The sequence below is a fragment of the Tauraco erythrolophus genome, chromosome 25 (assembly GCF_009769465.1).
Source record: "Tauraco erythrolophus isolate bTauEry1 chromosome 25, bTauEry1.pri, whole genome shotgun sequence".
NCBI classification, from domain to species: Eukaryota; Metazoa; Chordata; class Aves; order Musophagiformes; family Musophagidae; genus Tauraco; species Tauraco erythrolophus.
The window spans coordinates 2816584-2844366 of record NC_141489.1 but is presented as its reverse complement, the minus strand read 5'-3'; the positions used below and the strand labels follow the sequence as shown (position 1 = coordinate 2844366).

General features: G+C 42.4%; 1 protein-coding gene across 1 annotated transcript; it reads left to right on the top strand.

Annotated features, from left to right (window-relative positions):
* The first annotated feature begins 756 nt into the window (after positions 1-756).
* On the top strand, positions 757-27783 carry SPOP (speckle type BTB/POZ protein). Its single transcript, XM_086626596.1, has 10 exons — positions 757-815; positions 15340-15482; positions 15838-15959; positions 17602-17753; positions 17859-17986; positions 21620-21797; positions 22343-22398; positions 22841-22963; positions 26570-26712; positions 27464-27783. The coding sequence occupies exons 2-10, from the start codon at positions 15405-15407 to the stop codon at positions 27606-27608; spliced, it is 1125 nt and encodes a 374-aa protein (XP_086482722.1). The 5' UTR covers positions 757-815; positions 15340-15404; the 3' UTR covers positions 27609-27783.

Below are 27783 nucleotides of genomic sequence, written 5' to 3'. Positions count from 1 at the left end.
GCAGTTCCCCGCTGGTCCTGCGGCGGGAGGTGAGAGACCCGCCCGGGCCAGCCCCCCCTCTCTCCGCCGGCTGTTTAAATGGCGCTGCGACAGTAGCAGCTCTTTGCCAAATAGTGAGGCCGTGTCCCAGATGAGGGCAGCCCGAGGCGCACGGCGCATGCTCCACCGCGCTGCCACAAAGTGAGCCGCCGACTAGTGAGGCAGGAGGGCGGGGACGGACGCGCATGCGCAGCCGAGGGTGTGTGGGGAGTCGCTTGCGCATGCGCGGAGGCTGGACCGGCAGCTGCGCGGGGACGGGTAGGGCGGTGCAAGGGGTTGGAGTGCGCATGCGCAGTGGTCAGAGACGGGGCTCCGGGGAGGCGTGTCTTGTGTGCCGTGCGCATGCGCGGGGGTCAGAGAGGGAGGGGTGTGGGCAGGGGTGTGTTGTGTGCCGTGCGCATGCGCAGTGGTCAGAGGCGGGGCTGCGCGGAGGCGTGTCCTGCGTGCGATGCGCATGCGCGGCGGGGCGGGGAGCGCCGGGAACGGCCATATCCTGCCCGTCCGCGCGCTCGGCGCATGCGCAGGAGGCTGCTGCGGGGACCTGCGCGATAATGAGCCGCGGCGGCAGCTCGGGGGGAGCCGGGGCAGGAAGACATGCTGCTAAATAGTGAGCTGCGGCCGCTGCTGTGCTGCTAGGGGGGCCGGCTGCGGAGCGGGGGCTGAGTCCGGCGGCGCCATCCCCACCCGCCGCACCTCCGTGGGACAGGGCTGCTCGGGATTCCCGGCCGCGGAGCGCGGCGTCCTCCGGCGGCGGGAGTCAGTCGTGGGGCCGGGAGGTGAGAGCTGGGGGAAGGGGGCAGCGACGGGGAGAGCGGGGATGGGGGGGGGGAGGGGGCTGGGTGAGGGATTTCTCGGGATCCAGGGATGGAGGTTCGGTGGGGAGCCGGGAACTGAGGAAGGAAGCGCGAGCGGTAGAAGGAGAATGGAGGCTGGAGTGGAAAAAGCGAAGGGACTAACGGCATAACCAAGGAAGGGATGACAGGTCGTGGCTTCGCCACCGAGGGCCGCGTTTCTAAATCAGGAGGGAACTCGGGACTTCCCATGGATCGGATCCCCGGGGCAGCTGGGATCGTGCTGGTGTGGCTCAGGCCTGTGGTGGGGTTAAAGGGAAATGGTGCAGCATCCCGCAGTGTGGAGAGGCGAAGGAATTCCCTTTCATAGGGAAATGTGGCGCTGAGGCGAGGGGATGGCAGAGTGCTGATGCTCGCGGCTCGTTATCCTGATCAGTGCTAAGATGGTGTTCTAAAGCTAAAATGTTATTCTCCTGGTGTTTGCAAAGCTGCCTGTGAGGTGGAATTGTCTTTTTCTGACAGTTTTTTGGGGGAGAAAAATATGGAATGTGATGTTATTTGTTGGCGTTTTTCTGTAACTCAGCATTACTAGATGTGTTTACATTTGTGATTGTAGGGCATCATTGTGATGTAATGAAACAGAATCCTTTTTTGTGTTTTCTGTTTGGGTTTTTTTGCCTTTAGATTTCTAAGTGTTTGTGTCTGGGGTGGGTCAATGTGAAGCCCTATAAAAGTCTGGAGAATTCCACTATTATTTATGGTTTATAAAATAGAACTTGTTGGTTATAAAAAAACCCCTAAATTAGTTAAGAAAAACGTGTAACTGACTTGCTTCTTTTTCAGTGACGATTTCCAACCACATGCCCAGAATGATTTGGGTTCGTTATGCCACTTGTTTCGTTGTGACCCGAAGAAAAAACATATTTTTTTTTTCTTAATGATACTTTGTCATGGCTGCGTAGCGAGATCAAGACAACGTGATAGCAGAAGTACCTTGCACGCTGTCATCCTGTCCCTGTGTCAGTAGAGGACAGTAATACAGAACTGTACCTCCCATAAGATTGTAGAAACCGCTGTCAAAGCTGATATCCTGATTTACTTGAGCATAGTTACCACTGTTACAAAACTAATTGCATTTCCTCCCCAAAACCTTCAGGATTTGCATATGGATACAGATCAGGGAGGGAGTTAACAGGGAAGTTTGGTGTGACACATGCTCTCAGTGAGCAGCACCATTGCTGATTGCACAGGTCACAGTGGAGTCCTTAAAAAAACCCTATTTCTTGTGTAATTGATCTTAAAATTTGCTGATGTTTTAACATGGAGAAGGTACCAGCACTGACACTAGTATTAGGTTTATTTTACCTGATAAATGTTAAAAACGATTCCGTTCACGAGAGTCTTCTCTGTTAGTTAGAAACAGTTTCCCCTGAGCTAGTTTGACCAGTGTGGGGGGAGGTTTAGGGTTAATCTCTGAACTGCAGCTGAGCCTGTAGACGGAGCCAGTGTTAGGTGTGAACTGAGTTGGTTGCCCTGTGTGATTTTTCTAGCTACCAATCCAGTTTGCAATAAGAGGGACTTACCAGCTTTCTTCTTGGCACACCCTTCCGTTCAGCGTTTCGCTCGTGGGGCTTGCCATTCCACTGCCTCGCTGTGGACCTGTAAACTTGAAATAATCCGCTTCCTTTCTTCCTGCACGTTATTTCTGCGAAATTGAGTGTAAAGCTGGGAAAGATACCTGTTTCTTGGACGACCAGGAGCTATCGCTGTGTTATCGAGCGCATTCAGAGTTCCACGTTTGGAAATATCCACTGTAATTTTGTAAAATTCCTTCGCTCCTAGCTTTGGCTCAATTTTCTGCACGATTGGAGTATTATGTAAGATCTTGCTGTATTCCTCCAGCCTCTGACTGCCAGTGTTTCGTACTCAGCACAGAGAGCAAATACAACAAAAATGTGGGGTTTTTTTTAAAAAAAGAAGAAAACAAAACACTTTATTGATAGTGTTGCTGCTTGATTCTCAGTTCATCAGCTGATTCTGCGTCATGTCTCGTGCTTTGTGCTTGAGAGACCTCTCAGGTAAAGCATGTGTCCTGAGTTCTAGAAACACATGATGGTACAGGAAACTAAACTTGAGATTGAAGTGTTCATACCTCTGAGGAGGCAAAGAAGCTGTTGCTTCTCAATAACTATCTGTAAAATAGAACTTCTTTTCATGTTGTTAAATGCCCCTTTACTGCTGTAGCAGTGTTTTGGAAGGGAGAAGTTGAGTGATTCTGGAAGTCTCCTCCTCTTTGCTGCTGTGCCTGGCCAAGAATTCAAGAAAATACGTAGCACACATGAAATTTAATTTGTGGTTGGTTGTTTTTTTGTTGTTTGTGGGGTTTTTTTTTCCCCCCCTCTACATTTTTAGGACAGAAAAGATGCAGAACCACTGACTGTGTAGCAAATGCCCGGAAAAGACTTGGGAGTTCATTTTTGTACTGTGAGTAAATTCTTTGGCTACAGGCAGGAGTTGCGCCGTTATGTTCTGTGAGGTGTAGCTGGGCTTACAACTCCATGGATTTTTGGACATCTGTGTAGTTTATAAAGGACCAGGGGAGGGATTAAACACTCCAATGCTGAATTCCTAACTGGAAGACACTGGTTTGGCCGTTTGTATAGTAGGAGCCAGTAGGATCCTGGTGAGTTTAGATGCACTGACTACAGAAAATAGTGTTACAGTTTTCATACTGAGATCTCAGTTCAGCTTTTCTTACCCTGTGTTGTAGGTCTTATTGAACAGGTTATACTGTATGACTGTGGACTTCAAAAATGGCTTTTGTTAGAAATCTAGTGTGTATGTTGTGCATTTTAAATTGGGTCTGATGTAATGCTTGGGCTGGGAATCATGTACAGTAATTTTAATGCTTTTAAAAAATTGATCCAGCTTCTGATAACAGAAATAATTTTCCAGCAAAAAAGGACTCCGTTGTGCACACCTGAGGGACTCACATACAGAAAAAGTCAGAATATTAATTTGAAAATATGCTAATTTTTAAGCATTTTAAATACTGAGGAGTCCCATAAGTTCAGTAGTACTGTTTCTGAAAACATACTAGAAGGTTTAGGACTCTAAACACTGCAATTTGTTACTGATTTAGAAACGTTTCATGTCATGAGATGTGTAAATTTATATAGAGTATAGCTGGACACTGGGGCACTTAAATTGCTGACTAGCAGTGTAAGTTACTCTGAATCACTACTCTAGAGTTACCATGCCACCCTTTGAGTTAGCAGAGTTACAGTTGGAACTTTAACGTGTGACATCAGACGTACCAGTGACATCTGCACAGCATCAGCCTGAAAAGACTGATGTGATGTTCCAAAAATGGAAACTCCTATCATCAGATGCCAAACAGAACATAAAGAACTACACTTTTTAAACTGTGAGTATGCAGGAATGGTGCTTGCAGAGGTTCACTGAATTATTTGTGGGACTTGAACAGTGATGTGTAGTGGTTCTGGTTTTTTCCCTTCTTTCCAGGAAGGCTGGGTCCTCATGTTTACCCGTAAACAGCTATCTCCACAGTGAACATAACACGTGAATACCTCTGTTTGGGCTGTAACAATATCTGATAGTTAAGCAAAATTGCACGGACAGAGAACATGGTCTAGAAAAACTTACTGATTGTAGAGCCAAACAAGAAGTAGAAATTTGCTTATGGGACTTGATCAGCTGAAGAAGTAATTTAATATAAGAATGTGTTGGGTTTTTTTTTAAATGTGGCTTTAGTTACAGTTCTGCCCACGTTCTGTGCTCATTGCTGCAGAAATTTGTTCGACAAATCATAAATCATATCATAATTGTATGTAGTTTCTCTAGTAGCAGTGGTCTACTAGTAGGGGACTTCCCAAGATTATTAAGTTATATTTCTTCAGCTGAGCGTTTAAAGCTAGCGAGGCCTCACTTATCTTCTCTTAAGAAGAAATACTTTGCAATTTGTATTTTTTATTTAAAATTTGCCTTTGTGCCTGAAGGAAAAGCTCAGGTGAGAGCCCTGGTTTCAGAGACATGCTCTTAGCAGCAGGACTGGTGGAGACAAACGCGGAGTGGTCCGGAGCTGCCGGATGGCGATGCAGAGAAGCTGCCTGGCTGCCTCCCAAGTGGTGCTGCATGGAGAGGCTAGTGGAAAAGTTTTCAGTTAACACAGCTTGAATCGTGCCTACAGATTGTCCATGTTGACTGTTAAAGTATGTTGTCATGTCAGGAATCTGTGATGGTGATGACGTCGTACGGTTCCTGCCCTGGGTGCATACAGGGCAGGCTGCTGGAGGCTGGGTAGGACAAGGGGAAATGGCTTTAAACTTGATAGGAGAAGGGGCAATGGCTTTAAACTGAAAGAGGGCAGATTTAGATTAGATCTAAGGAAGAAATTTTTCACTCAGAGGGTGCTGAGGCACTGGCACAGGTTGCCCAGAGAAGCTGTGGCTGCCCCATCCCTGGGCAGTGTTCAAGGCCAGGTTGGATGGGGCTTTGGGCAACGTGGTGTAGTGGAGGGTGTCCCTGCCCATGGCAGGGGGGTTGGAACTAGATGATCTTTGAGGTCCCTTCCAACCCAAACCATTCCATGATTCTGTTCTGTGATTCTATCCTGACCTTCCGGATCTGCCTTTGTAATTTCAAAATCATTTTAAATGACACCCCTATGTTGGTGCCTTCATTTCCTCAGCTGCTTTTGTGTAGAAGTGTGCAACCTTGTGCTTTTCCCTTTTAAGTTGTGCTTAAAAACCACATGTATCAGCTTGATTAATTTCTTAGAAGCACTTGTGGGCGGTAAATGAAATTTGGAGAAGAGTATTTCCCTACTGCCTGGGAGAGGCAGACGATTTTCTGAAGATTTCCTGTTAGCTTGTGATTTTGTTCATGCTGGTTCCCGGAGAGAACAGCAGCATGTTGGTGTAGATGTGTGAGCCCAGAAGTTTTGAAAACTGCCGTTATGTGTCGTGTTCTGCCTTCCAGACCTCTGCTTTCTAGCAACTAAGATGACACTGAAATGACTGTTGTTTAAATTTTATATAATTTAATTTTAATCAGGGAGCACAAGCACAAGTGTTATGATTGATCATATTCAGCTGAATTGGTGCCAACCTGACCAAATCTGCAAGTGTGATAAAAGTCCTGGTGTTACTCAGTGGTCAAGATTTATAACTTGTGTGATTTAGAGTTGGTTTGTGACTGGCAGAGAATTGATACTTCTTTTTAGATAATATTGCCCAGTAGCTTACTCAGTTTTCCTATTGATGGGGAAAATAGCAGGAAGAGCAGAAGGGATAAAGGAAGAAAACAAAAGCAACAAGAACTGGTTTATTCTTCAAGGCTGGACACGGTTTGTGGCGGTGGCTTTTTGGTGTAAAAAGGGAAATAAATGTAGGTATCTCCTGGGAATTTATGTTGGTGTACTTTTACGTTTCCCACTGTTTTTTTATGAAGATTCAATAAACAGCTGATGCCAACAGCAGCTTAGAATGTATAATTTAAACCAAAAGGCTGCCAATCAGCTCCCTGCATCCACTTTTAACACAAGTCACAACATTAATCCCAAAAGCAGTGAAAAGAATGCGCTTTGCTGCCCTGCTTCTGAGTGTCACTAATATAAATGGACACATAATAATGCCTCTGGCCTAGTCTTTTTTCCTGTTGACTGAAAACATATGAAATATAGAATATCTAAGCTACCAAATCTTTTCTTTACTCTTTGTCTTGTTAATTCAATAATCTTGGTCTTGAATGGTTAGGAAATTCAAATAGGGGTGTAGGCGAATGCCGTAATTGTGTTATTTTTGGAGTGTGATTTATGGCAAGATGTGATTTTTTTCGATGGTAATGTGAGTAAGGTTATTAAAATTATGCCAGCGAAACCATCACGCCTTATTGAAGTCAGCGTGATATGTTTTAGAGAAAACACGGCGGCTGACTTTTAAGGAAAATACAGATGGTTTGGAAGTGGAAGTTGGTTGGAATTTGATTCCCGGCTCCTTATTCCTTCTCATGTTGAGAAGGTCAGAGAAAAGACTCAATCAAGTAACTTTGAAAATTAAGGACTCTTCCTGCCTATAAACCCACAAGTGTTGGAGGAGCATTACCTGGTAGGATGGACTGGAAACGGGAGTCTCTTCCAGTGCTTGTAATTGCTATTTATTATCTGTTAGAAGCAAGTCCTGGAGTGAGCTTTCTGTCGGAGTGAACCGAGTGGTTGATTTCTTTCTGTGCTTTTCCAAAAACCTGAGTTTGCGTGCCGCTTCTGAGAGCGCTTTTATTTGGCACTTGTATCATCATCTTTGCATTTACCAGGTTAAAACAATTCTCATAACCGTTTCGAAGTCACGCTGCGATGGCAAGTAGGTGAAAGAATCCAGTAGTTTGACATCTGGTTTTGGCCAGGCATTGTCATCTCTAACATCTGATAATTTGAAAGCTTAATCTCCGGAATAATGGTGGCAGAACCTGTGTTTCAGCTCAAGTTGATTTTGATGAGCTCTGAGAAATATCAACACAGGATGGCAACTGGAACATGTTACGTGAGGGCTACCAGATGTTTGTATTACTGGGAAGTTGATGTAAATAAAAGGCTCCGGAGGGGATTAAAGTCTTGGTGGTTTGTGGAGGTTGGATCTGCCATCCCCGCGGAGGGCTTCAGCAGTGTTTGGCACCAGGGCTCAGCACAACGATTGGAAAATTCAGTCTTGCTTCATTTTCAGTTTTTGTTTGTTCTCTGATTGGGCATTATACCACTTAGGCGTTTTCTTCCAGTTATTTTCAACTCCCCGGGAATCCGTTGGGATTTTAGAGGTGTGAGGTATTCCTAGCAGTGTGTCGCTTTTACAGGAGAACAACAATCTCCAGAGGGGAGCAGAACTCCTGCTGCTGCCAGCCTGCTTTCGGAGCGAGAGGCTTCCCTGGCATGTTAGCAAGTTTTCTGGGAAAGAGTCGTTTTCGTGGCTTTATCTTTTAATTTGGAAGATGACTTACATGCTATGAAAGTGCAAATGTTTTGCTTTAAGAAAAAATTGCTGAAATGGCAACTGAGTTGCTTGACCAGTGACAGGTAACGATTGACCCAGCAAGTAGAAACTGAAGCTGTAAAATACTTTTTACGATTTGCCCGTGAGGGAGAATCTAAAATAAAAGAGTTCCCGGGCAATAACGAAACCCTGCTTTCCAAAAATAAGATCAGGTTTCTTATTGAAGACAGAACTCTGCTCAGGCTGCTTGTCCCTGTAAGACCAAAGCTGTGTGTGCAAATAACATTTTTCCTTGTGGGAGGAAAGAAAGGAGCAGGAATGGATTGGCAGGAGGGAAGAGAGGTGAAAAGGAGAATTTGGAGAAAAAAGGAAGTGAGAGATTCATTTCTTTTTAACATGCTTCTGATCTGAATTAAAAAATTACGAGGAAGATGAACATCTGAGGAAAAACAGTTTTGACGATTTAAATTTTAAGCATCTCAGGACATACCTCAAGAGGATTAAAGATGAAAGTAGAAAGAGTTAAAGAAGAGGCAAACATCTAGGGAAATCAGTGGTGATGTAAATGCAATAGTAACTCTAAAATTAAAAATGTTTGCTTTTAAGAATTTGGATTATTTTTTGTATTTTCTGGTGTAAATGTATTTCTAATATACTTTGGGTGATTTATAGTCAGGGTTGGATGTGCTTAAAGGGGACACAGTTTTCTGCATCTATTCAAACAGGCATGAAGCAGTCTTAGAAGAATGTCAAAAACACAACCCGACTTAATGAATAAAGAGCAGAAATTTTCAGTGAAGGTTTGTTTATCAAAGCAAAAGGTTATGTAGAAAACTCTGGGCTGCTTCTGACCACCAACTTCCTCTCTTTCCTTGGTTTAGTTTTAGCTGTTTGCTGTTTTATCTGGTGGTTTGGGCAGGAGGGGGAAGGGATGGTAACTGCTCTACAGCTAAAGAATTATAATTTTTCTTTTCTTAGGAAATGTCTAAAACCTGTAATTCTCCTGACAATGCTGCTGATTCACTGACAATTGTCCCATCCCTTAATAGTTTCTTACAAATTATGATTTTTGTAGGTGACCAAGCCCTTTTTTTTTTCCTGTTTTATAACTGGAAAATGGGTTTAAGGGAAAAAAAAGATCCAAGAATGGAAAAGAAGCCCTTTGTTTTGGAATATTTCTCCAAATGGAATTTTAGTTACTAAATTCTGCTGGGCTGCCAATATTCAGTACATTTTGAGATAACTCTTTCTCTCCTTATTAGCTGTGTTGAAAATGATTTTTCTAGGTAACTCCTATTTACTTTTCCATGATCGGTCATCTTTGGGGGGGAAAAAAAAAAAAGTATTTCTGGATGTTCCGACTTGCTAATGAGTTTTCTGAAGTACACTGAATTCAGGTATATTCGTCTGGCTTAATTAAAGTCTTTTTCTGCAGTGTCCAGAGGACCCTGTTGTGACCTCAGGGATTTGGCCTTCTCCAATGTACTTGGCAGCTTTGGGATATAATAAAAGGAAGGTACTCATCCCAGTTCCTGAGTGCTGCTGGTGGGGTAGTGGGGACAACTCACAGACTGAATTCCAGTGAATCCAGAGGAAAGCACGGGCACTTGCAGCTGTTAAGAGAGGTCACCTGCACTGTATTTTAAGGAAACCAGTTTGTCTCTGCTTCCCAATGGGAAGCTGTAGGTCCTTTAGCCTGGCGTGCGTCTTGGAACTGGATGCCAGTTCGTTCCTTTTATCTCTCTGCTATGATTGTGTCGATTTTCCAGTCTGTTCTCTTAGGACTGAAGTTTGTAAATGAAACTCCATGTGTCATTTTGAGCTCAGCAGTTTTGTGGTGCTCAGCAGGGTACAGGTTAGGTAAGATCTGGTTTGGGTGTAAGAGCACAGAAGGTAGAGGAAGGTGTAAAGCACACGCTCCTGGTTTTTACAGAGTGTTCAAGCTTAATTTATCCACCACTTTGGTACAGATTGTTTCCTACCTTGGTGCAGTCTCTTCTACGCCACCGTCTCAGTAATTGGGCAACTTTGTGGAACTTCTGGAATTCTTTGTGCCTGACTTTCAACCTGCATTTGTAGCTGGACAAGATTTCCTGCCATCAGTATCCCTTGGCAGTCGTTAGCACAGGCTGTGCAAGTGCTTTGCCCATTGTTATTGCATCCTGTTTAGTGTATACATTCAAATCTGAAAACTTACTTATTTTATTCATCCACTAGTTAGATAGCACAATGCCACTTTGCTCTTTCACTTGCCTTTTTTTATATATTTTTTCCCCCTTTTTCTTTCTTTACAGCAGCAAATTCAAACCTTCCATTGTCCTTTCCAAGGCTTTGAAGAATGCAGGAAGATAATGGTCTTTTCCTGTGCTCCTATATGTCATCCCCTTGTTTTATTGCTCCAATTATCTTTGTCCTGCTCCTTTTCTCTGTTCTTGGATAGTCTTTGATACATTGCTGGTCCAAGAAGCAACCACCCCAGGTTTTGAAACACCTAATTAAAAATATATTTCTTTTACAGACTTCTGTAAGTTATCTTTTGTGGAATAAAACTTAATGAAAACAAATATACTTGGAAATTTCTGGTGTAAACTACTGGTTTCTTAAAAGGTAGTTGGTTTATCTTGAGAAGTAGAAGTTGACAGGCTGTTTACCAAAAGTCTAGTAATTTTGAGGCCTCTTCTGGAATTATTTGTTGAGTTGAGATTCCTCACCTCTCTCAGGTCAAGTCTCTGATGCTCCCGGAATAGTTTTGACTGTTGATTCCTACAGTAGATGAAGTTTTGAGCTGAGATGTCTCGGCACAGCTGCTAAGTCAGGAGGCAATTACGAGGACCAAGTGGCAATGGAACACTTCCTGTGCTTCAAAAAGGTCTGTTCTGGCTTGGTTCTTAGCTAAAACGTCTTCATCTGAAAGTGGTTTTGAGTGAAGTGAGAATTATTCTTTTTCTTCACTGTAATCTTAACTATATCCAGAGACAAGTGCTGTTTATTCTTTATATCCAAGGAAGTAAGAGTCACACAGACTACATGGGCTCACAGGAGTCCCTAAGATAATATTTTGTATTTTGTTTCCTGTGACTTGATATTTATGCCTATATCTTCAATTTTTCCCACCTCTCCTGGCCAGAAAGAATTGCGATATCCAAACTATTTACAAAATGTTTTCCTAAAACCTCTGCCTGCAGCACTTTCCAGTTCACTCCTGGTTGAGAGGTGCCAGAACTGCTAGTGAAGAAGTGTGAACTGGTGCAAGTGTTAAGTGTTCATGAACAAATAAACACAGGGCTGCCCTGCTGATTTCAGAAACTTTAGTAAAGTCAGCTGTGGTTCCTTTTAAAATGCATTTAATACTGGTCCATGCCAGAAAAGTGATTCAGCCCTAAGGCACACTTTTAAGGATATATTTCAGTCACCTTTTATGTGCTTCTGCTGGATGTGTGCTTGCTAAGCCACGCAGGCAGCAAATTTTTCCTTACTGGTAATTTTTGCAAAAGACAGTGATGGATATTACCTGTTTATTTCCATTTTGACTTGCCACAGCAGTACAAGTACCAGTGATGTCATTTGATGACGAGTATTTGGTGGTCGATTGCCATATTGAGCTGGAGTATGTTGGAGTTTAACATCTTTCTCTTTTTTTTTTAAACTGTATTTTACTGCCTTACAAAGCATCTGTAGAAAGCTTTGACGTACCAGACTGAAAATATTTTCCAAATAATAGAAAATCTTTAAAATCTAGAACCTTTGTCCGCTTTGGGCTGTTTTAAAAGCATAACGGATGACGGACTGGCATGCAGCAATTCTATTAGCACGTTGTCATAACTTTTATTACCACCTGCCTATCCAAGCCATCTGGGAGGAGAGGATATAAGATATAAAAGTGACAGTTACTCAGAGGATATTAAATAGTCTTGTGTATCTTGAGCTCATACGTTTGTCTTTTCTTTAGACCACGGAAGCTTTCTAAAACTTCTTTGCATATGTTAGATGGAGGTAATATTTAGGTGCACCTTAAAATCCTGTTGGAATACCAAAAGTAGCTGTTAAAGTTTGAATTTTTGCTTCTACATGATTATCTGTTTCCTTCCCCAATTATATGATTGATGGCTACAGCCTTCTGGAGTTTGCTCTTTGGAGACGGGTGAGGGATTTAGGATTAACTTCTGCCCTGCATCCAGGAAACCCTTCACCTTCTCAGTGTGTTCCAGTTGGCTTGAGGAATCTGCCTTTGTAACACAAAAAGTTGTTGTCTCCTCTTTCCCTCCTCGTTAATCCCTCATTTTCATGCCATAAAGGGAAGTGTTACCACTAAATTTACCCATTTGTCTTCAAGCAGGACCCACTGGAGTCTTTTAACTGTGTAATTACCTTTCCTGTTAAACCACTTCTCTAATGTGTGTGTAGAGATACTTAATTGCTTCGGTTTACCTGGAAGAAGAAGTCTTCTTATAGAAAACTGCTTATTGTTGAAAAATACCTTTTGTGGAAGTTGGTTCCTTATCCAAACTGATCTGGATCTGTTCCTTGTGATTGTTCTGAAGCCAGATGAGGAGAACAGGGTCGTGGCCTCATGGAGTCACTGGGGAGATGCTGATGGACGCTGCTTCTGACTCCAGCCATTCTTCACGTGCAGCTTTAGGATGTCTCACGGTGATGGGCTGTGCCCAAAATCCCTGTTAGGAGGAAGACCAAGTAGGTGGTTGTGGCTTGAGGTTTAATTCACACCTGTCTTGGCCGGGTGTATGGGGAGATGTTTGGAGGGCCGTAGTGTCGTCTTTTCAGAGAATTCAAAAGTTATTCTAAGCTAAGTTATTTTTACATCTTTTCTTCATCCCTCTGATGCTTCTTAAATGTTCCCTTATTTCTCACTTTGCACAAGGAAGTATTTTAAGAGAGACCTGAATACTTATGCAAGTAGTTTGAGTAAAAAGATGCTAGTTAAAAACTAAAATCGCTTAAAACCAACTGCAATTTTGACAACAACAACAACAAAAATCTGATACCGCGTCTCGCTCTTGTGTTTTATTTATTTGTTGTGCTTTCTTCCTGTCAAACCTTTTCATTAGGCTTAGCCGTGTTGCTCAGTGTGCAGACAGGTTGCCATCAATGAGGAGGTGAGCTCAAGAAACTCCATCCTTTCCCTGGCTGCTTCTGATCCCTCAGGAGTTTGTGTCCCTGTCGTTTGTGTCTGTGCTACAAAACAGATCACTGGAATAAAGCAGCTTAAAAATAACTGTGAACAGAACAATGCAGCAGCTTGGGTGGAGTTGAGCAGTGCTGCTGTGAACCCCGAGGGGAAGGAAAAAGCTTGGGTCTCTCCTGCCCATAGACTGAAACCACCAAAAAAGCATCTCTTCCCCAGCCCCGGTGAGGAGGAGGTGGTTCTTGCTGCTTGGGCTGGAATTCCAGGTTTTATCTGTCCCTCAAAGACTTGTGACTGGAGCCAGTGAAGCAATGATGATGGTGATGATGATATCCTCAGAGGCAAGACTGAATGTTGCCCATGGAAGGCCAGTTAGCTAAGCATTCAGAACTAGTGTGCTAATTTGGGCTTAATTTGAATGACACAGTGGTTTAATTGAATTTTTTGGAGGAATTGGAATAATTTTAAGTTTAATGTAATAAAACCTGTAGCAAGTGCCTAAAGTGCATATTGATGTGCCTTTCTTTTTAAAATGTTGAGTTTTAAATCAAGCTTTTTAGATTATTTTTTTTTCCCTCATTCCACACGCACAGCACAAACTGCGAATGCAAGAAGTTTGCAAAGCAGTTTGATGGGAGAGCGCCTGGTTTTGCACGAGTGCTGGTCGTGTGCAGCCCAGATCTTGAGTTTGTTGGTTGCCCTTGAGCTTTGCTCCAGGAAATAGATTTCTAACGAGTTAAGTGTGCATCTCTGCAGGGTTAAATACTTATTTCTTGGCTCCTCATAGCCAGTATCTCTCTTTTAGTGTTTACATGGGCTTACTTGTGCTTTTTAAAAAGAAATTAAACTTGGAAAAAAAACAACTTTTGTTTTACTATTCTAATCATAGAATCACTGAATGGTTTGGGTTGGGAGGAACCTTAAAGATCATCCAGTTCCAGCCCTCCTGCCGTGGGCAGGGACACCCTCTGCCTGTGTGCCAGTATTTCCAGGTACTTTCTGAAGGTGCATAGAACTCAAAACCTGAACACACCACCATAAACTGGAGCGGAGGCTGATGCCAGCCTTGCTTGGGAGGGGTCTGGTCTGCAACTGGAGCCCGCGCTCAAATCCAGACCTTCCCTGCAACTGCACTTACAGACTCCAGCTCTGTTGATAGCAGTTTGGGGGGAATTATGTGCATATATGTTTCTGTTCTTAGTGTGAATATTCTCCTCTTGTTTTGAGGTATGGGATTTTTAGGGATATATTCTCTGTGCTTTACCTTTCTCCCCCAATGAACCTCAATATCAGCCTTTATATTTAAAGCAATTCATATTGCAAAGTAACAACTTCATGTCTTTTAGTCACTCTTTTTTTTTTTATCCTTTTGAGGTCAAAACTAACTGCAGCAGAGTTCTTGTGGTTCACTGGCTGTCCTGTGCAGCAAGAGGAAGGCAGATAAATACCACCTGTGAAACAGAAAGTGTTTAGCAGAAGGCTAAACTGTAAGGCATGCGATGCTTTTGTACCTGCCAAAGTTATGAATCCCAGTTTCTGAGCTCATCTTTGAAGATATTTTGTGTATCTCCCTTAGAGATCCGGACTCAGAAGTCAGAGATGGGTTGATTATTCTGTTTTGGTTTAAAACCTCCCTTCTGGTAGCGAGGTGCCTGTGTTGGCAGTTCTGCCTGTGCATCCGTTCAGGTGTGTTGCAGTGGTTTTAACCCCATCTGTTCTCTGCAGGTCACAGTTTTTGGGAGCTTCACTAGCATATTAAGGCAACGAGAGCTTCCCTCTGGCCAAAAGGATTCGGTTTGAAGTAGAGAAATCATTACCAACACCTTTCCTAATAGTAAGGCTTCAGGAGAAGGTTTAAGCTGTAGGGAATTATTCTGTTGATGTTACCGGAGTCGTGCTGGACCCAGGGTTTTGTTTTGCTGTTGAGTTTGGGTTGCATGTTGCTACCTGTAGCTTTTTCAGATTAAGAACTTTGTTTGTTAAATCCGAGCTCTGATAGTCTGAGACTCTCAAAATGAAAATAGGGAATAAGTAGGGAGTTGAAATGGTGGCCTCAGGGTAAAGCAGTAAGTCCCAAGTGAAGTGGGGAGTCTCCTGCTTGATTCTTGAACTCTTTAAAGGAAATCATATGCTAAGCTTATTTCTATAAGGAGCTGCATATTCAAAGAATGAGTGAAGATGATATATCCCCTCTTCAGAAAACATATGGTAACACTTGAAAATGTTTAACATCGTGTTTTGAAGGTGCCGGGGACGGGGGAGAAAGCATGATGTCTTTAACTTGTGTCGATGAGATTTAAAAGCACTCCTGAAGTTTTTTGTTTCCATTGTTTTTTTTATTTCTCTCTTTTGGGATTGACAGGGTGAAGATCAATTATAAATTTCTTCTGCTGAGTTGTGAAATTCTGTTTAATCTTCAAACTGGCGATGTCAAGGGTGCCGAGTCCTCCTCCTCCGGCAGAAATGTCGAGTGGACCTGTAGCAGAGAGCTGGTGCTACACACAGGTAACTCCACGCTCTGCAGAGATACTCCTGACATAAGGAGTTTAGAACCTGTGGTAAGGAATTTACTCAAAACGAGCTTAGAGTCTGGATTTTGAGACAATGCCATGCATGCTAACAATGGGCATTTACCAAGACAACTGTAGAATGTTGCCCTCTGTCCTTGGCAGAACTTTGGAGGAGGCAGTTGGAGTGGTCCAGCTGCCACAGCCAGCCATTTCTAGACTGTTGTCTTGGGCTTGGGGGCAATTCGTTACTCAAGTGACTCAGTAAAACTTCCAGGTTTTCAGTTTTTGCCTTTAAGATGGTCTGGGTGGATGAGCATGACCCTAAACCACCTATTATCCTCTGTTTTAAGATCAAGGTGGTGAAGTTTTCCTACATGTGGACCATAAACAACTTTAGCTTCTGCCGAGAAGAAATGGGTGAGGTCATCAAAAGCTCAACCTTTTCATCTGGAGCCAATGATAAACTCAAATGGTAAGAAATAGAGCAGAGAGGTTCAGCCCGTTTGTACAACTGTGTGAAAGAATTTGGGCTTTTATAACAGGAAATATGTTTAAAAATACTTGCACTGCACATGGGTTTTTGCTTCCTTGGATGTACAACATGCACAGGGACAAAGTACTGTTACTTCAGCAGAGTGTTTGGACACACAAAACAAACGTGAGGATCTGGCGTTTGCAGCGTTTCTCTGATAATGGAAAACATCAGGAGTAGAAGCCATAGCTGGAAGGGAGACTACATCCTGCCTCGAAGCAGAGACATGCCACGGGGGATTATTAATGTCTTAATTTGGGGTTTTTTTTTGGCTGATATTTATCTTAACAAGTTCTTATAAGCCAATGAGAGTCCACAGCCAGTGTATCCAAGCTCTGCTTCAGCCTCCTAGTTTCAGTCCCTAGTACTCCATGTTGTTAAAAAAGTAATTTTTGCCTGTACTCTAAATCCTGCAATTTAAGACTGCTGCTACTGTATCACCTTTCTCTTTATGGCAGCTTTTTGTGAATTAGGAGACTGGACATTGGTACTTTGGTCATATCTGTATTCTAAAACTCCTGCCCAGGAGTTTCTGCTTCTTAAAGATGACATTATTTTTGTCGTTTTCTTTTCCGTTAAAATCTTTCTTATCTTCCCTGAATTCTCAAGTAATTTCCAGTAACTCAGAATGAACTTTGATCAGAAAGTCTATCTATGTGAGTCGTATCTGACCTTGTAGATCCATGGACACGTGGTCCCTTATTTTATCCCTTGTTGATGATGTTAAGTGTTTTACCATTTTTCTTTAAATCTCCTTAGTATAGATTGTATCAAATTACCACTAAATAATTTAGTGTGTGTGTGATACAGTTTGTGTTCCCTTCCTTTGGGTGGCAGACCTGTGCTTTTCTTGGACTGCTTTTTGTTATTAAATTACTTACCTTTATAACCTTTGCTAGTCAGGTCTCATTCTAATGTCTGGATCTTTCTGGTTTTTTTTTGTCCTCGTGTGTTTTAGCTGTTAGTCATTTGGCCCAGTTTTTGCTTCTTGTTAGATTCTGTGCCAGGTTTCAGGTCATGGAAGTGCTTAGGAGTTAGCCTCTTCCTGCACTTACTACCTTTTCTTCACACAGGAGTGTTCTTCTCTTTTTATCTCACAGTATTATGTTTTTGAGAAACTGCCAGCCTTCCAGAAAATCTGTTTTCCTTTCAGTTGCTTCCTGTGGAATTCTACCTACCATTTCTCTGGATTTGTTGTACTTCCTTGAATCCATTGCCTCTGTTCTACTATTTCTTTCACTTTGCTTTTATGAAAGTTGACATCCAGGGTGCTTTCCAGTAATTTAAACCATACCTCCTCCTCTTTTCCCTTGTGTGTGTTTTTTTTTTTTTATTTAGTTTGTCCATAGTTACTGCCTGTATATTATTATGTGTCTTGGAGATGTAGCATGGGGCTGACTGTAACACACATTTCCACTCTTCCTTGCCTATGTATTATTTTCTTGTGGTTCAGTGGGTGTTAAACAGAACTTGTTTGCTGTATGTTTTATTGTGAAAATTCTACAGTGCCATTTCTCTGAAAGCCATGAACGACCTGTGAAAAACTGTTCCTGCCATCTCATTCAGATGCCTGCTCCTACAGGTGTTTACGTGTGAACCCGAAAGGCTTGGATGAAGAAAGCAAAGATTATCTATCCCTCTATCTGCTGCTGGTGAGCTGTCCAAAAAGTGAAGTTCGAGCAAAGTTCAAATTCTCCATCCTGAATGCTAAAGGAGAAGAAACGAAAGCAATGGGTGCGTAAAAACTCTTTCTGACTGATGGGGTCAGTTGTTTGTCTTTGGCTGTTTGATCAAGCGAGTCACTCAGCTGGTGTCTGAAGCACCATGTCTTTCTTTCAGAGAGCCAGCGAGCGTATCGATTTGTACAAGGCAAGGACTGGGGATTCAAAAAATTTATTAGAAGAGACTTCCTTTTGGATGAGGCCAATGGACTTCTTCCAGATGACAAACTCACTCTCTTCTGTGAGGTACGTCTTCCTGTGCAGCTGAAAGAATAGCAGTTCCATTAGCTTAGGGTAGATGTGACCTTATTTTTCATGATTGCTTTTAAGGAGTCAGAGGTATCGGGAGAGACGCTGGATGTTTATATGGCACTTAGGTTTTGTTTGTGTGTGTGTGCTCTTGTGTGGCTGGTGGCTTTTTGTCTGTGTGATTCATCATGTTTCACTTCCATTTATTTTTTGGTTTTGCTTGTGATGATGGTAGGAATTAAGCAGGTTTGATTATCATTTCGCTTCTGGGTTAGTGTTTTCATCCGTTTGCAATCCTTAATTTGAAATTCACTTGGGATAATAACCAGCACTGGCTCTATAGTGGAAACTGACCCACCTGTTACTTGCCTACTGAACAAAGAAGAGTTTTTCTTTATTTTCCTAAGTGTGTCTATACAGCCAGCGAAAAGAAAAATTTCAGAAAAAGGAACTTTGTAATAACCACAATCTTCTGTCATTGTATTTCTCTACAACTGCTTGCAAAATTACTATTTCACTAATACTAATTTCAGACAAAGATGGACAGTTATTTCTAAAACTAGGTATTTCAGTTTAGAAACCTTAATGAGCAAATTCAAGCTCTGTTTTAGTGTCTTCAGAGCTGCTGCTATCCAACATCCATGGTCTTTTCAACTGCAAAATACCTCCTGTAGCTGTGATTTTTGTCAGAAGACAGGTAGAACAAGTTATTCTCTCTTTGGATCTCCTGCAGTGTTTTTATGGGAGTCTTTTCTGTTGCTGTGTTTTCTTTCAGGAGTGAAAGAAATGCTTCAGTCAAAGTTGTTTAACAGCTGTTTGTTGGGTTTTTTTCCATTTTTTTTTTTTTCAGTTTTGTTTGGACATCAGAAGCATGCCCATATTTAAATTAACAAACATCTGCTAAAGGATGTATATTCAATCAGTAGCATAAATTATTACTGTAGTGGAGAGAGCCCTTCCTTTAACACTTGCAGTGATACGAGGGGAGAAGAGGACACTATCTTAGATGACACCTCTGTAGATCTGACAATTATTCTTTCCTTCGTGCTAAAAGAGCCAGAAAACTTACAATTATGGAGTGAAACTCAAAAATTAATTACAAGAAGGGAATTTACGAGGTGTGATGTCGATAATCCTGAGATCCACCAGTAGTCTTGGCAACCAGTACTAATTCAAGCCAGCCCGCTCTTTACTGAATTACTCCCTTCAAAAGCTTCAGCTCAGTGGTTTTTTATTCTGGGTGAAGAGAAAACGTGCTGCTGGCTTCACCTGGCCTTGATACCTTCTGTTTTCTCTTCCAGTTTATTCTACATCTAGCATGTAAGAAATCTGAAGTTTAGTGATAACAGAGGGAAGGGTTTTGTTGTCTGGAAACAGTTTGTCAAGAACTTTCAACAGCTTGTATGTGGTGGGTTTTTTTCCCTGCTCTCCTTTCTTTTTTTTTCCTCTTTTTTTTTTTTTTTTCTTTCCTGAGCTTATAAGTCTCTTAGCATGTAAACTGGTGTACCATATGCTCTCCTAATGCTTCCCTGCTGGCCACAGGTGCCAGGCGATGCTGCTCACATCTGTACTTTCAGCAAGCGTGTTTTTGTATGTAGAAACTGTCTAAGGAGTTAGCAGTGTTGGACGTTAAGATGCTTGTTGTGTGGGGATATGTTGGAGTTTTCTGTAGACCAGAAGGTTGCTGAGTGTCTCTGCTGCACCTTCCCATTGCTTTATTAAAGTTGAAAGGAAAAAGCCTTCTGCTCTCTGCTCTGGTCCGGTGCTCAACACAGATAATGTCTTGCTGAAAACGCTGTTAAGGCAGAGAATTATGTTCCTTGTCAAGCATTTCAAATCTGACCTCGTTTAGTTGTCAGTTGGGGATTTTTCAACCTCTGTTTTGCAGGTGGGGTTGAATGTTCATATCCCAACTGCATTACTTTTTGCTGCTTAAATTATATTCCAGCATCGTAGGTAAATGCCATTCCAGTAAATCTCCAAAAAGCACAGTGTTCCCAAAGTTATGGTAATAGCTCTCTTCTGAGCTAGGTAGCATTGGTTCCCTTGCTAAGATGTTGAAAATAGCTTAAGCAAAACCTTGTCTGTTTTGACTTTTGAGGCTGGTCACCACTTGAAATCTACCAGCCTAAACTCCTTATGTGAAAAGCCATGAAATAGATTTTCATGCCAGTAACTGACTGACTTTCGTGTATGAAGAGGATGTATTTGTTGATTTGAGACACGGTTCGCAAGACTCTTGGCTGGTCTGTAATTAGTATTGGACTCCAGCAAGGATTCTACATCTTAGAATTCCTTTTTAAGGAATCTGATGGGTTTTCATCCATCCTTGAGTCCATGTTGCTGGTTTAGATGTCAGAGGGCAAAAAGATGTTGTAGCTGTCAAATTAATGATGAAGAACACTAGCTTCCTCACATTTGCTCTGGCTAATTATTAATGTTCTTTGGCAAGCAGCATCTGATATTTGTTTGGGTTTGAGCGTTGTGTAGTTTGTATAAGACGTGGCTGCCATCAGAAACCCACGGGAGGTTTCTCAAGAGTCAGGGTATATGCTGTCAGCAGCTTTTTCCTTAGAAGATGCTCCTGTTATCTCCATCGCTGCACAATTTCCTTCTCCTTGTACATAACTGTAAAGCTCCCGTTGCTGTCTGTTGTTCTTTGGCCACTGGTTACTAATAGAGCTGAAATTTAACTTGGGACTCGACAGCAAATCCAGAAAATAGCTTCCCTGTCAATCACCTTCTCCCTTTATTCTTTGTTGTAGCGGGGTAGTGTTAGTCACTCTGATCTTTCTAATTGCAGTCTGCTGTAGAAGGGGTGTGATTTACTGCTGATTTACTGCGTGTTTAACAACAACAGGCTCTTAAGGGTTCTCTTTGTGCAGGTTACTCATCAGCCAGTGTGGTTACCTGTGGTCCTTGTTAACTGTGTCTGCTCTAGAGCAGGTGATGAGGAATCTATCTGCCTTCCCCAAATCTTCCGAATTACTTGACATAAAGCTGCTTTTTTAAACTTACTGTTCAGGTGGGGGGTTTTATTTCTTTGATTTTATAATGGGATGGAAACATTGAACTCTCTAAGAAGTTTAGAACCAGAAGCAACAAGACATTTGGGGAGGTCGGATGCTGCCCTTGCATACATGTGTGGATGCAGTGCTCGGCTCTAGGAGCTCTCTGTGTGCTTCATTTTCATTTGGACTGCTGTCTGTATTGCATTATTGATTGGGGAGGGTTTCAGAGTGTTGATAGAAGGAAAAAACTAGGTCAGGAACGGTGTCTATAAAAGCAGAAAAATAAGGTTCCACTTCCTTAGGAAACCATTTAATAAAGTTATGATTAAATGGCAAAGAAGTGCTGTTAATTTGGGGTCGTGAAGAAAACCTGCTGGTGTGATTTAGGACTTGGGATGGACACTCTGGAGGAGCAGAGAACAAAGCTAAGGCAGGGTAGAAAGGATGCTTTAAAAATAGGAGACATTTTTAGTCATACAGTGATTTGTCTTGCGAGATGTGGGTTTTGCTTTCCATTTCCCTTCGCCTGCCCTGGAAATAAAAACTTCTGTAGGGACCTGAGGTTTTCCAGTGTGTGCTTCTGAGTTTTGGGGTTGTTTGCTCTCTTTTTCCCGTCCAGGTGAGCGTGGTGCAGGACTCGGTCAATATCTCCGGCCAGAACACGATGAACATGGTGAAGGTCCCAGAGTGCCGCTTGGCGGATGAGTTGGGAGGACTCTGGGAGAACTCACGTTTCACGGACTGCTGCCTGTGCGTTGCAGGCCAGGAGTTCCAGGCTCACAAAGCCATCCTAGCAGGTCGGTACTGGGTTGGATGGGCATTGGCAGGATAGGAGGCAACAACATGATGGTTTTTTTGGAGTTGCTTCCTCTTTAAAGGAGGCTTCTGCAGCTCTTTTAACGGCAGAGCTGTAGGAAAAGACCGTTTTGTGAACTGTGAACGGGGAGAGAAGAAATATCTACTCCATTTTTAATTGCTTGTCTCCTCCTATTGGTAGGAGGATTCTTTGGTGGCTGTAGTGTGCTATAATGTGTTCCTAAAGCATTTGTAAGGACAAGTTACTGCATTTCCAGAGGAATACTTTCTTATAAAGTGAAGAAACTTACCACCTGCGTGCACTGTTTGAAAGGACGTGAGAACTTCTCCCACACTCAGTTGGAAGCCACGTTACATTATGGCACAACCTATACTTCTTTAACAGTTGTACTGACTTTGTCCTGTCTACTGCAGGAGAATTTTTCCTGCATTAAGCAGCAGGACAGTTGTTAGCAGGCTGCACGTAGCATTTCCTGCAGCGTAAAAGAGCATCTCTAACTGTGTTTTATTTTCCCCACTGCCGTAGCGCGTTCCCCGGTTTTCAGCGCCATGTTTGAGCATGAGATGGAAGAGAGTAAAAAGGTAAGTTCCTGAAGGAAGGAGAACTTCTCCAGCTAGGTGAATGGCTCTCTAGTCCACTGTTAGCATCACTGGACAGAACTTTCTTAGGCAGTGTTCGTGACTGTTGTCACCTTTTAACTGTTTTTCTCACGTTAGATGCAGGTCTCTGCTTCAGCTGTCCTGAAGGGAGGAAGAAAGGGATCAAGGAGGCAATTGTTACCTTTGTTACTCTTGGGGAAGGAGTCTGGGGTGGGATAGGGAAAAGTAGAGAATGTGAAATACACCGTAGAATTTTTCTTATTCCATCCACGTATCTTTCCCTTTTTTTTTTTTCTTTTGCAAGTAGTACGCATTCTAAAGAGTTTATTTCTGTAGCAAATTTCTGAATACTGAAAGAGCTTGGGTAGAAGGAAGCCTTTAGCATCTCGTCAGAATCTTAATTAGCTTCGTTTTTCCGATACAGAATCGGGTTGAAATCAATGATGTGGAGCCTGAAGTTTTTAAGGAAATGATGTGCTTTATTTACACGGGGAAGGCACCAAATCTTGACAAAATGGCTGATGACTTGCTGGCAGCTGCTGACAAGGTACAGTTGGGATTTGTGGATGTTCAGAGAACCAGGAATTACACGTGCCTTGCTTTACACATAGCTCCTCAGAGATTGCTGCACTAAGCTTTCGTGTGATCATCGTGGTTGGGTAGTTTCTTTGGATTGATTGTGACTTATAGGTAAACCTGGATGTAGTATAGATGCTTGTAAGATACCTATAGCTCTATTACGTATCTTAATGTATAACAATCAGGGATTTCTGTCTCTACTGCTCGTTTTTAAGCATTTTCTTAAAATTTCAGAGGACATCTCTATTCAGCATAATCTAACATAAGACTTGGGGGAGAGAAGAAAATTTCAAGGTGGACCTGGTGATTTTTTTTTTTTTCTTTCCTAGTGTGATTATTACCAAATCTCAAAAGTAGTGTTCTGTCTTGGCAAACAGGGCCTGCTTCTCCTTCTGGTCTGGCTGGTATCAGCAGCTTCAAGAGATGCTCTAAAGTGATGGATAGCCAAGAGTGGGAAGGTCCTGTTGTTTTATTTTCTTTTTGCAGTGGCAGTCCCTGCTGTTTGTGGAGAGAAGGGGTGCACTGGAGAAAGCCCTGTTGCCTAACCCATCTGTGGTTTTGCAGGGTCCTTGCCAGGGAGGTGTTGGGGATGGTCTGCCTGGAAGGCTGCTGGTAGTCCCCGTGTAGCAGGCACAGCACCGTGGCCTTGCCAGCCAGACAACCGCTGCCTCCTTCCCTTTGCAGCACCAAGGACCGAAGAGAGTGCTCTGCTGGCCAGTGAGCCGTATTAACCAGTGGAAATTCGTAATATATAACCAAAATTTTATTTCCTTTTTCTTTTTTTTTTCTCTTAAAAGTGAACTTTAGTGCTGGTGAAAGATGCCAGTTTGACAGCACTGGAGACTAAAGTCCTGAATTTATCCATCGAACAGGTTCAGCACGGGTAGCAGCAGTGCAAGATTCTCCACACTGCCCTGCCAATGTGCCTCAACTCTGACCTGGAGGGACCACCTCTAGGGGTGAGAGCGTAGTTCAGTCTCCATGCTTCTTCAGTCCTTGGAATCTCTCGTGGGTGCCAGTTAGAGTGGTGGATTTTAAGATGTGGATGCATGTAACCTTGTTCCACGCAACCACCACACGGCCATCAGATCCCCTGTCGCTGCCGACCTGGGCTTCATCAAAAATGCTGATTTGAGAGGTGAAATGCTCCATACGTCATTATTAGGCCACTGCAACTAGAATTAAAATGGGAAATAATACAAGGAGATTCTTGGCCTGATTATAATCACTGCCACATATTTTATTCAATATTTAAAGAGTATTGATCGAGAGCTCAGATACCATCTTTAACTGAGACAAGTGTAAGTAAGAAGCAGTACATTAAGGACAGAGTAGGCTTTAACTTTTAGCTTCCTGGCTTTTAATGTAGACTTTTTTTTCCTTTTAAACTCATTGCGTGTCTTTTAAAAGCAGAAATAAAAAATCTTTCATGAAAGCATATAAAATATCTAATATTTACTCAAGAGACTGAAACAGCTTCTTCTGAGTTCCTCCTGTCTCTTGGGGAAAATATGTAATTAGACCAAAACCAAAACAAAGCACGTCTTCTCAACCCAGGAGATACTATTTCAACCTCTTGGGTACGTGTGCTATTAGGTAGGGTGGTTTTTTAAAGTGTAATTAAGAAAGGGGGGAAGGGGAAATCTTGGTACCTGAGAGACCAGAATGGCTACTTTTGCCCAGCTATGTAATTAGAAGCTGAACTATTTGTAGCAAAAAAAAAAAAAAAGAAATAAAAATTGTACGTGCATGGAGGAGAATATTCAATTTACAAAAGGAATAACTTTTAAGCTTTGTTTGCTGCATTTTAAGCTACTGACAGACCATAACATGAACTAATGACTTGCCCCTCCTTTGAAACCGTTTTAGTTAGTGATACAGATTAAGCAAGTAAATATGATTTGCCTTCTCAGATGTTCTGGTGGGAGAAAACCGTCCTGGCTAAGGGTGACATGCGTCACTTGACTCAATTATTTTTGCCGAGTCTTAACTGAAAAAATGTTTCTGTAATCTGAAATTATACATTTAAATTTAATCCTAATGAGATGAAAATCTCAAATCAGAATATAAAATCGATGTATAGTAGTAGTGCTTATCGCACGGTGAGCGCTCCTGTCGTCATGCAGGCGAGCTCATTCCAGCTCTCCGTTCAGGTCAACGGAACAGTCCGTACAAATCTGGCACCATTTTCCGAATGCAACATCACAGGCTGAAGAACTACTATGTCATCTTTAAGTTGTCCAAAAAAGCCTTATAAACAGCATGAAGGATACTCTCAAATGCAGTTATCTGTCATATAAAAAAAAATAACAATCTTAAAGATTTGGTTTTTTAAAATGTCACTCAATTTGAAGTCGTAACGTGAAGGAGACTTAACCTGTGTTTAATCTTTAAGACGATTTATGCAGTGCTAACGTTATTTCTCATGGAAGAACTGCACTAGCATTGACTACTTGCCCAATCCCTGTGAAGTGTGATCATGGGATCTAGAATATTCAGAACTATTCACAAATATTCAGTTTATTTCCTCCAAAGAGCCACAAACCCCGTAATGAGATCACGCATACCAAGATTTTCAGAAGTCTCTCAGTCTCACAGTTCCCGGCTATATTGTAAAAGATTGAAGTTTGGGATTTGGATTCCATTTCTTGATAACGAGTGGCTTAAAGTTTTCTAAGTGTTGACCTTTCAGAAGTCTGCCTGAGACCACTGGGTTGCTTTTGAAAATCTTGGCCGTGTCTGCTTGTTTCAATACTGACTGAAGTGCTGCGGAAAGCAGAGTGTAAAATTTAGTAGACAGCACCTTTCCAAGCATATCCTTTGAATTTCTCAAACCATTGACATGGCCCAACCCTGTGGATCTAAAAAATGTGGAGGCAAATGCACAGTGGAATGGTAGAAACTCTTTGACTGAGAATGTCAAGTTAGAGTAGAGCTTTTGCCAGGACATTACAGACGTGCCGTGATGTTTCGTTTCCAGCTGGATAGCTGCAAGAAATTAGGGGCATTTGTTGAACATTTTAGTATTAAACTAGTAACATGTACTTGAGCAGGGCTGATCTTAATGTGCTTGTCATTAATGGCAAAGAAATTGAGTGCAAGCTGCCTAAACATCTCTGGAACACCTATGGAGCATTCACTGTTAGATAGGTCTTCCCACTGAACCCGGGTGGTCCTGTCATGGAGTAACAGAGTGAGAACAAAGCTTTGGCTTTAGCATTCTGTGCCTTGAAGTAACTGAGGTAGTAAGTATTGCAGGTGACCTGAAATTCTCATTTCAAAGCACGAGCACAGCACCAGTAAGCCTGTAACACAAGAAGGCCGGGATGAGAGCTATGGTGGGTATGTTTCCTCTCCATTGCTTTTCCTCAGGGTGGGCGCATCATGATTCTCTTTTTTTTTTTTTTTGCTTGTGGCTACTTCTTTGAGTACAGTTCAGATGCACATAGCAAAGCAAAACGGTCTGTTCAGCATGATAGAGTAGCTTGAAGAGTGAAGGAGCACAAGTAAGGCTCCATGGCACCTGGTGAGGGGTTTTCTTCTTTGTGACCGTGCTTTGGTTTGTATTTTGCAGTACGCTCTGGAGCGTCTGAAGGTGATGTGTGAGGACGCCCTGTGCAGTAACCTGTCTGTGGAAAACGCAGCTGAAATCCTCATTCTGGCCGACCTACATAGTGCTGATCAGCTGAAAACTCAAGCAGTGGACTTCATTAACTAGTGAGTTTCCGTTTGTTCTGGGATGCAACGAATCCGGAGGAAAGTGGTGTTTATTAGCAATAAGGTTCACAACTTGTGAACTGTCACATGCAGGGGAAATTCTCCTCTTTTTTTTTTTTTGTTTTGTTTTTTTTAGTTCTCCCATTGTGAGCTTTTATTTATCTGACATCCCAGAAGTGGCATTACCCTAAGGGCAGATTAGTCTTGTCCTACTGGGACTGTTCAGAGTGTACAGCAGGACTGTCTCTGAGGGATGTTCTGGATCTTTTCCTAAGATGACAAGAACTTTTAGGTGGTAGATATCAGGTAGTCTCTGATACTGAGGGACTACTTGCAACTCATAACAGACTTTCCAGTAGTTGTAAAATGACTACCAACTACTTTGACATCTGGAAACACTTTTAGTCCTGTTTGTCAGTTAATGCAGTTTTTCTCAGTGCTTCTTATATTGATTTAAAATACTTGTGTGCTGAGAGTCAGAGCAGATAAGCACTGTGTTCCTGCTGTCGTCCACCTGGGATCACGTATGTTTAAGCTTTTCATCCTGAAGTTGAAGGACTGTGCAGCATACAATTGTGCCAGCAGAGCCAAAGCTTACAGTCTTCTCAAAAGATACCTAACAGGCATCAGGAGTGATCCTGGAACAGTATGCTAAGAACGTCAGGTTTCTCGGACATGTGGAAAGAATCTATTTAGTTAATCCTTTTTATCCCCTGTAGATAACTTCAGATTTATTCTCTCTTGTTTCTAGTCATGCCTCTGACGTCATGGAGACATCAGGCTGGAAGTCTATGGTAGTATCACATCCCCATTTGGTGGCCGAGGCGTATCGCTCCTTGGCCTCGGCACAGTGTCCCTTTCTGGGACCCCCACGGAAGCGACTGAAGCAATCCTAAAGTCCCACCTGTCACAACACCCCATGTTTTTCTGGAAGCAGCATCAGCTGTTGCTGCTGTAACCTTGACCACCAGGTAGACAGCGAAATCTGTGGAGCTTTTACTCTGTTGTTGGGGGGAAGAGACTGCTTCGTGACACCCAGACTTTTTAAAACAGCACCAAGTAACTTGGGGA

Bases quoted from the DNA above. Each gene is read 5' to 3' on its own strand.
- SPOP (XM_086626596.1), top strand. From the start codon at position 15,405: ATGTCAAGGGTGCCGAGTCCTCCTCCTCCGGCAGAAATGTCGAGTGGA. The intron at 17,754-17,858 runs GTGCGTAAAAAC...TCTTTCTTTCAG, and splicing joins AGAAGAAACGAAAGCAATGG to AGAGCCAGCGAGCGTATCGA. The intron at 17,987-21,619 runs GTACGTCTTCCT...TTTCCCGTCCAG, and splicing joins AACTCACTCTCTTCTGTGAG to GTGAGCGTGGTGCAGGACTC.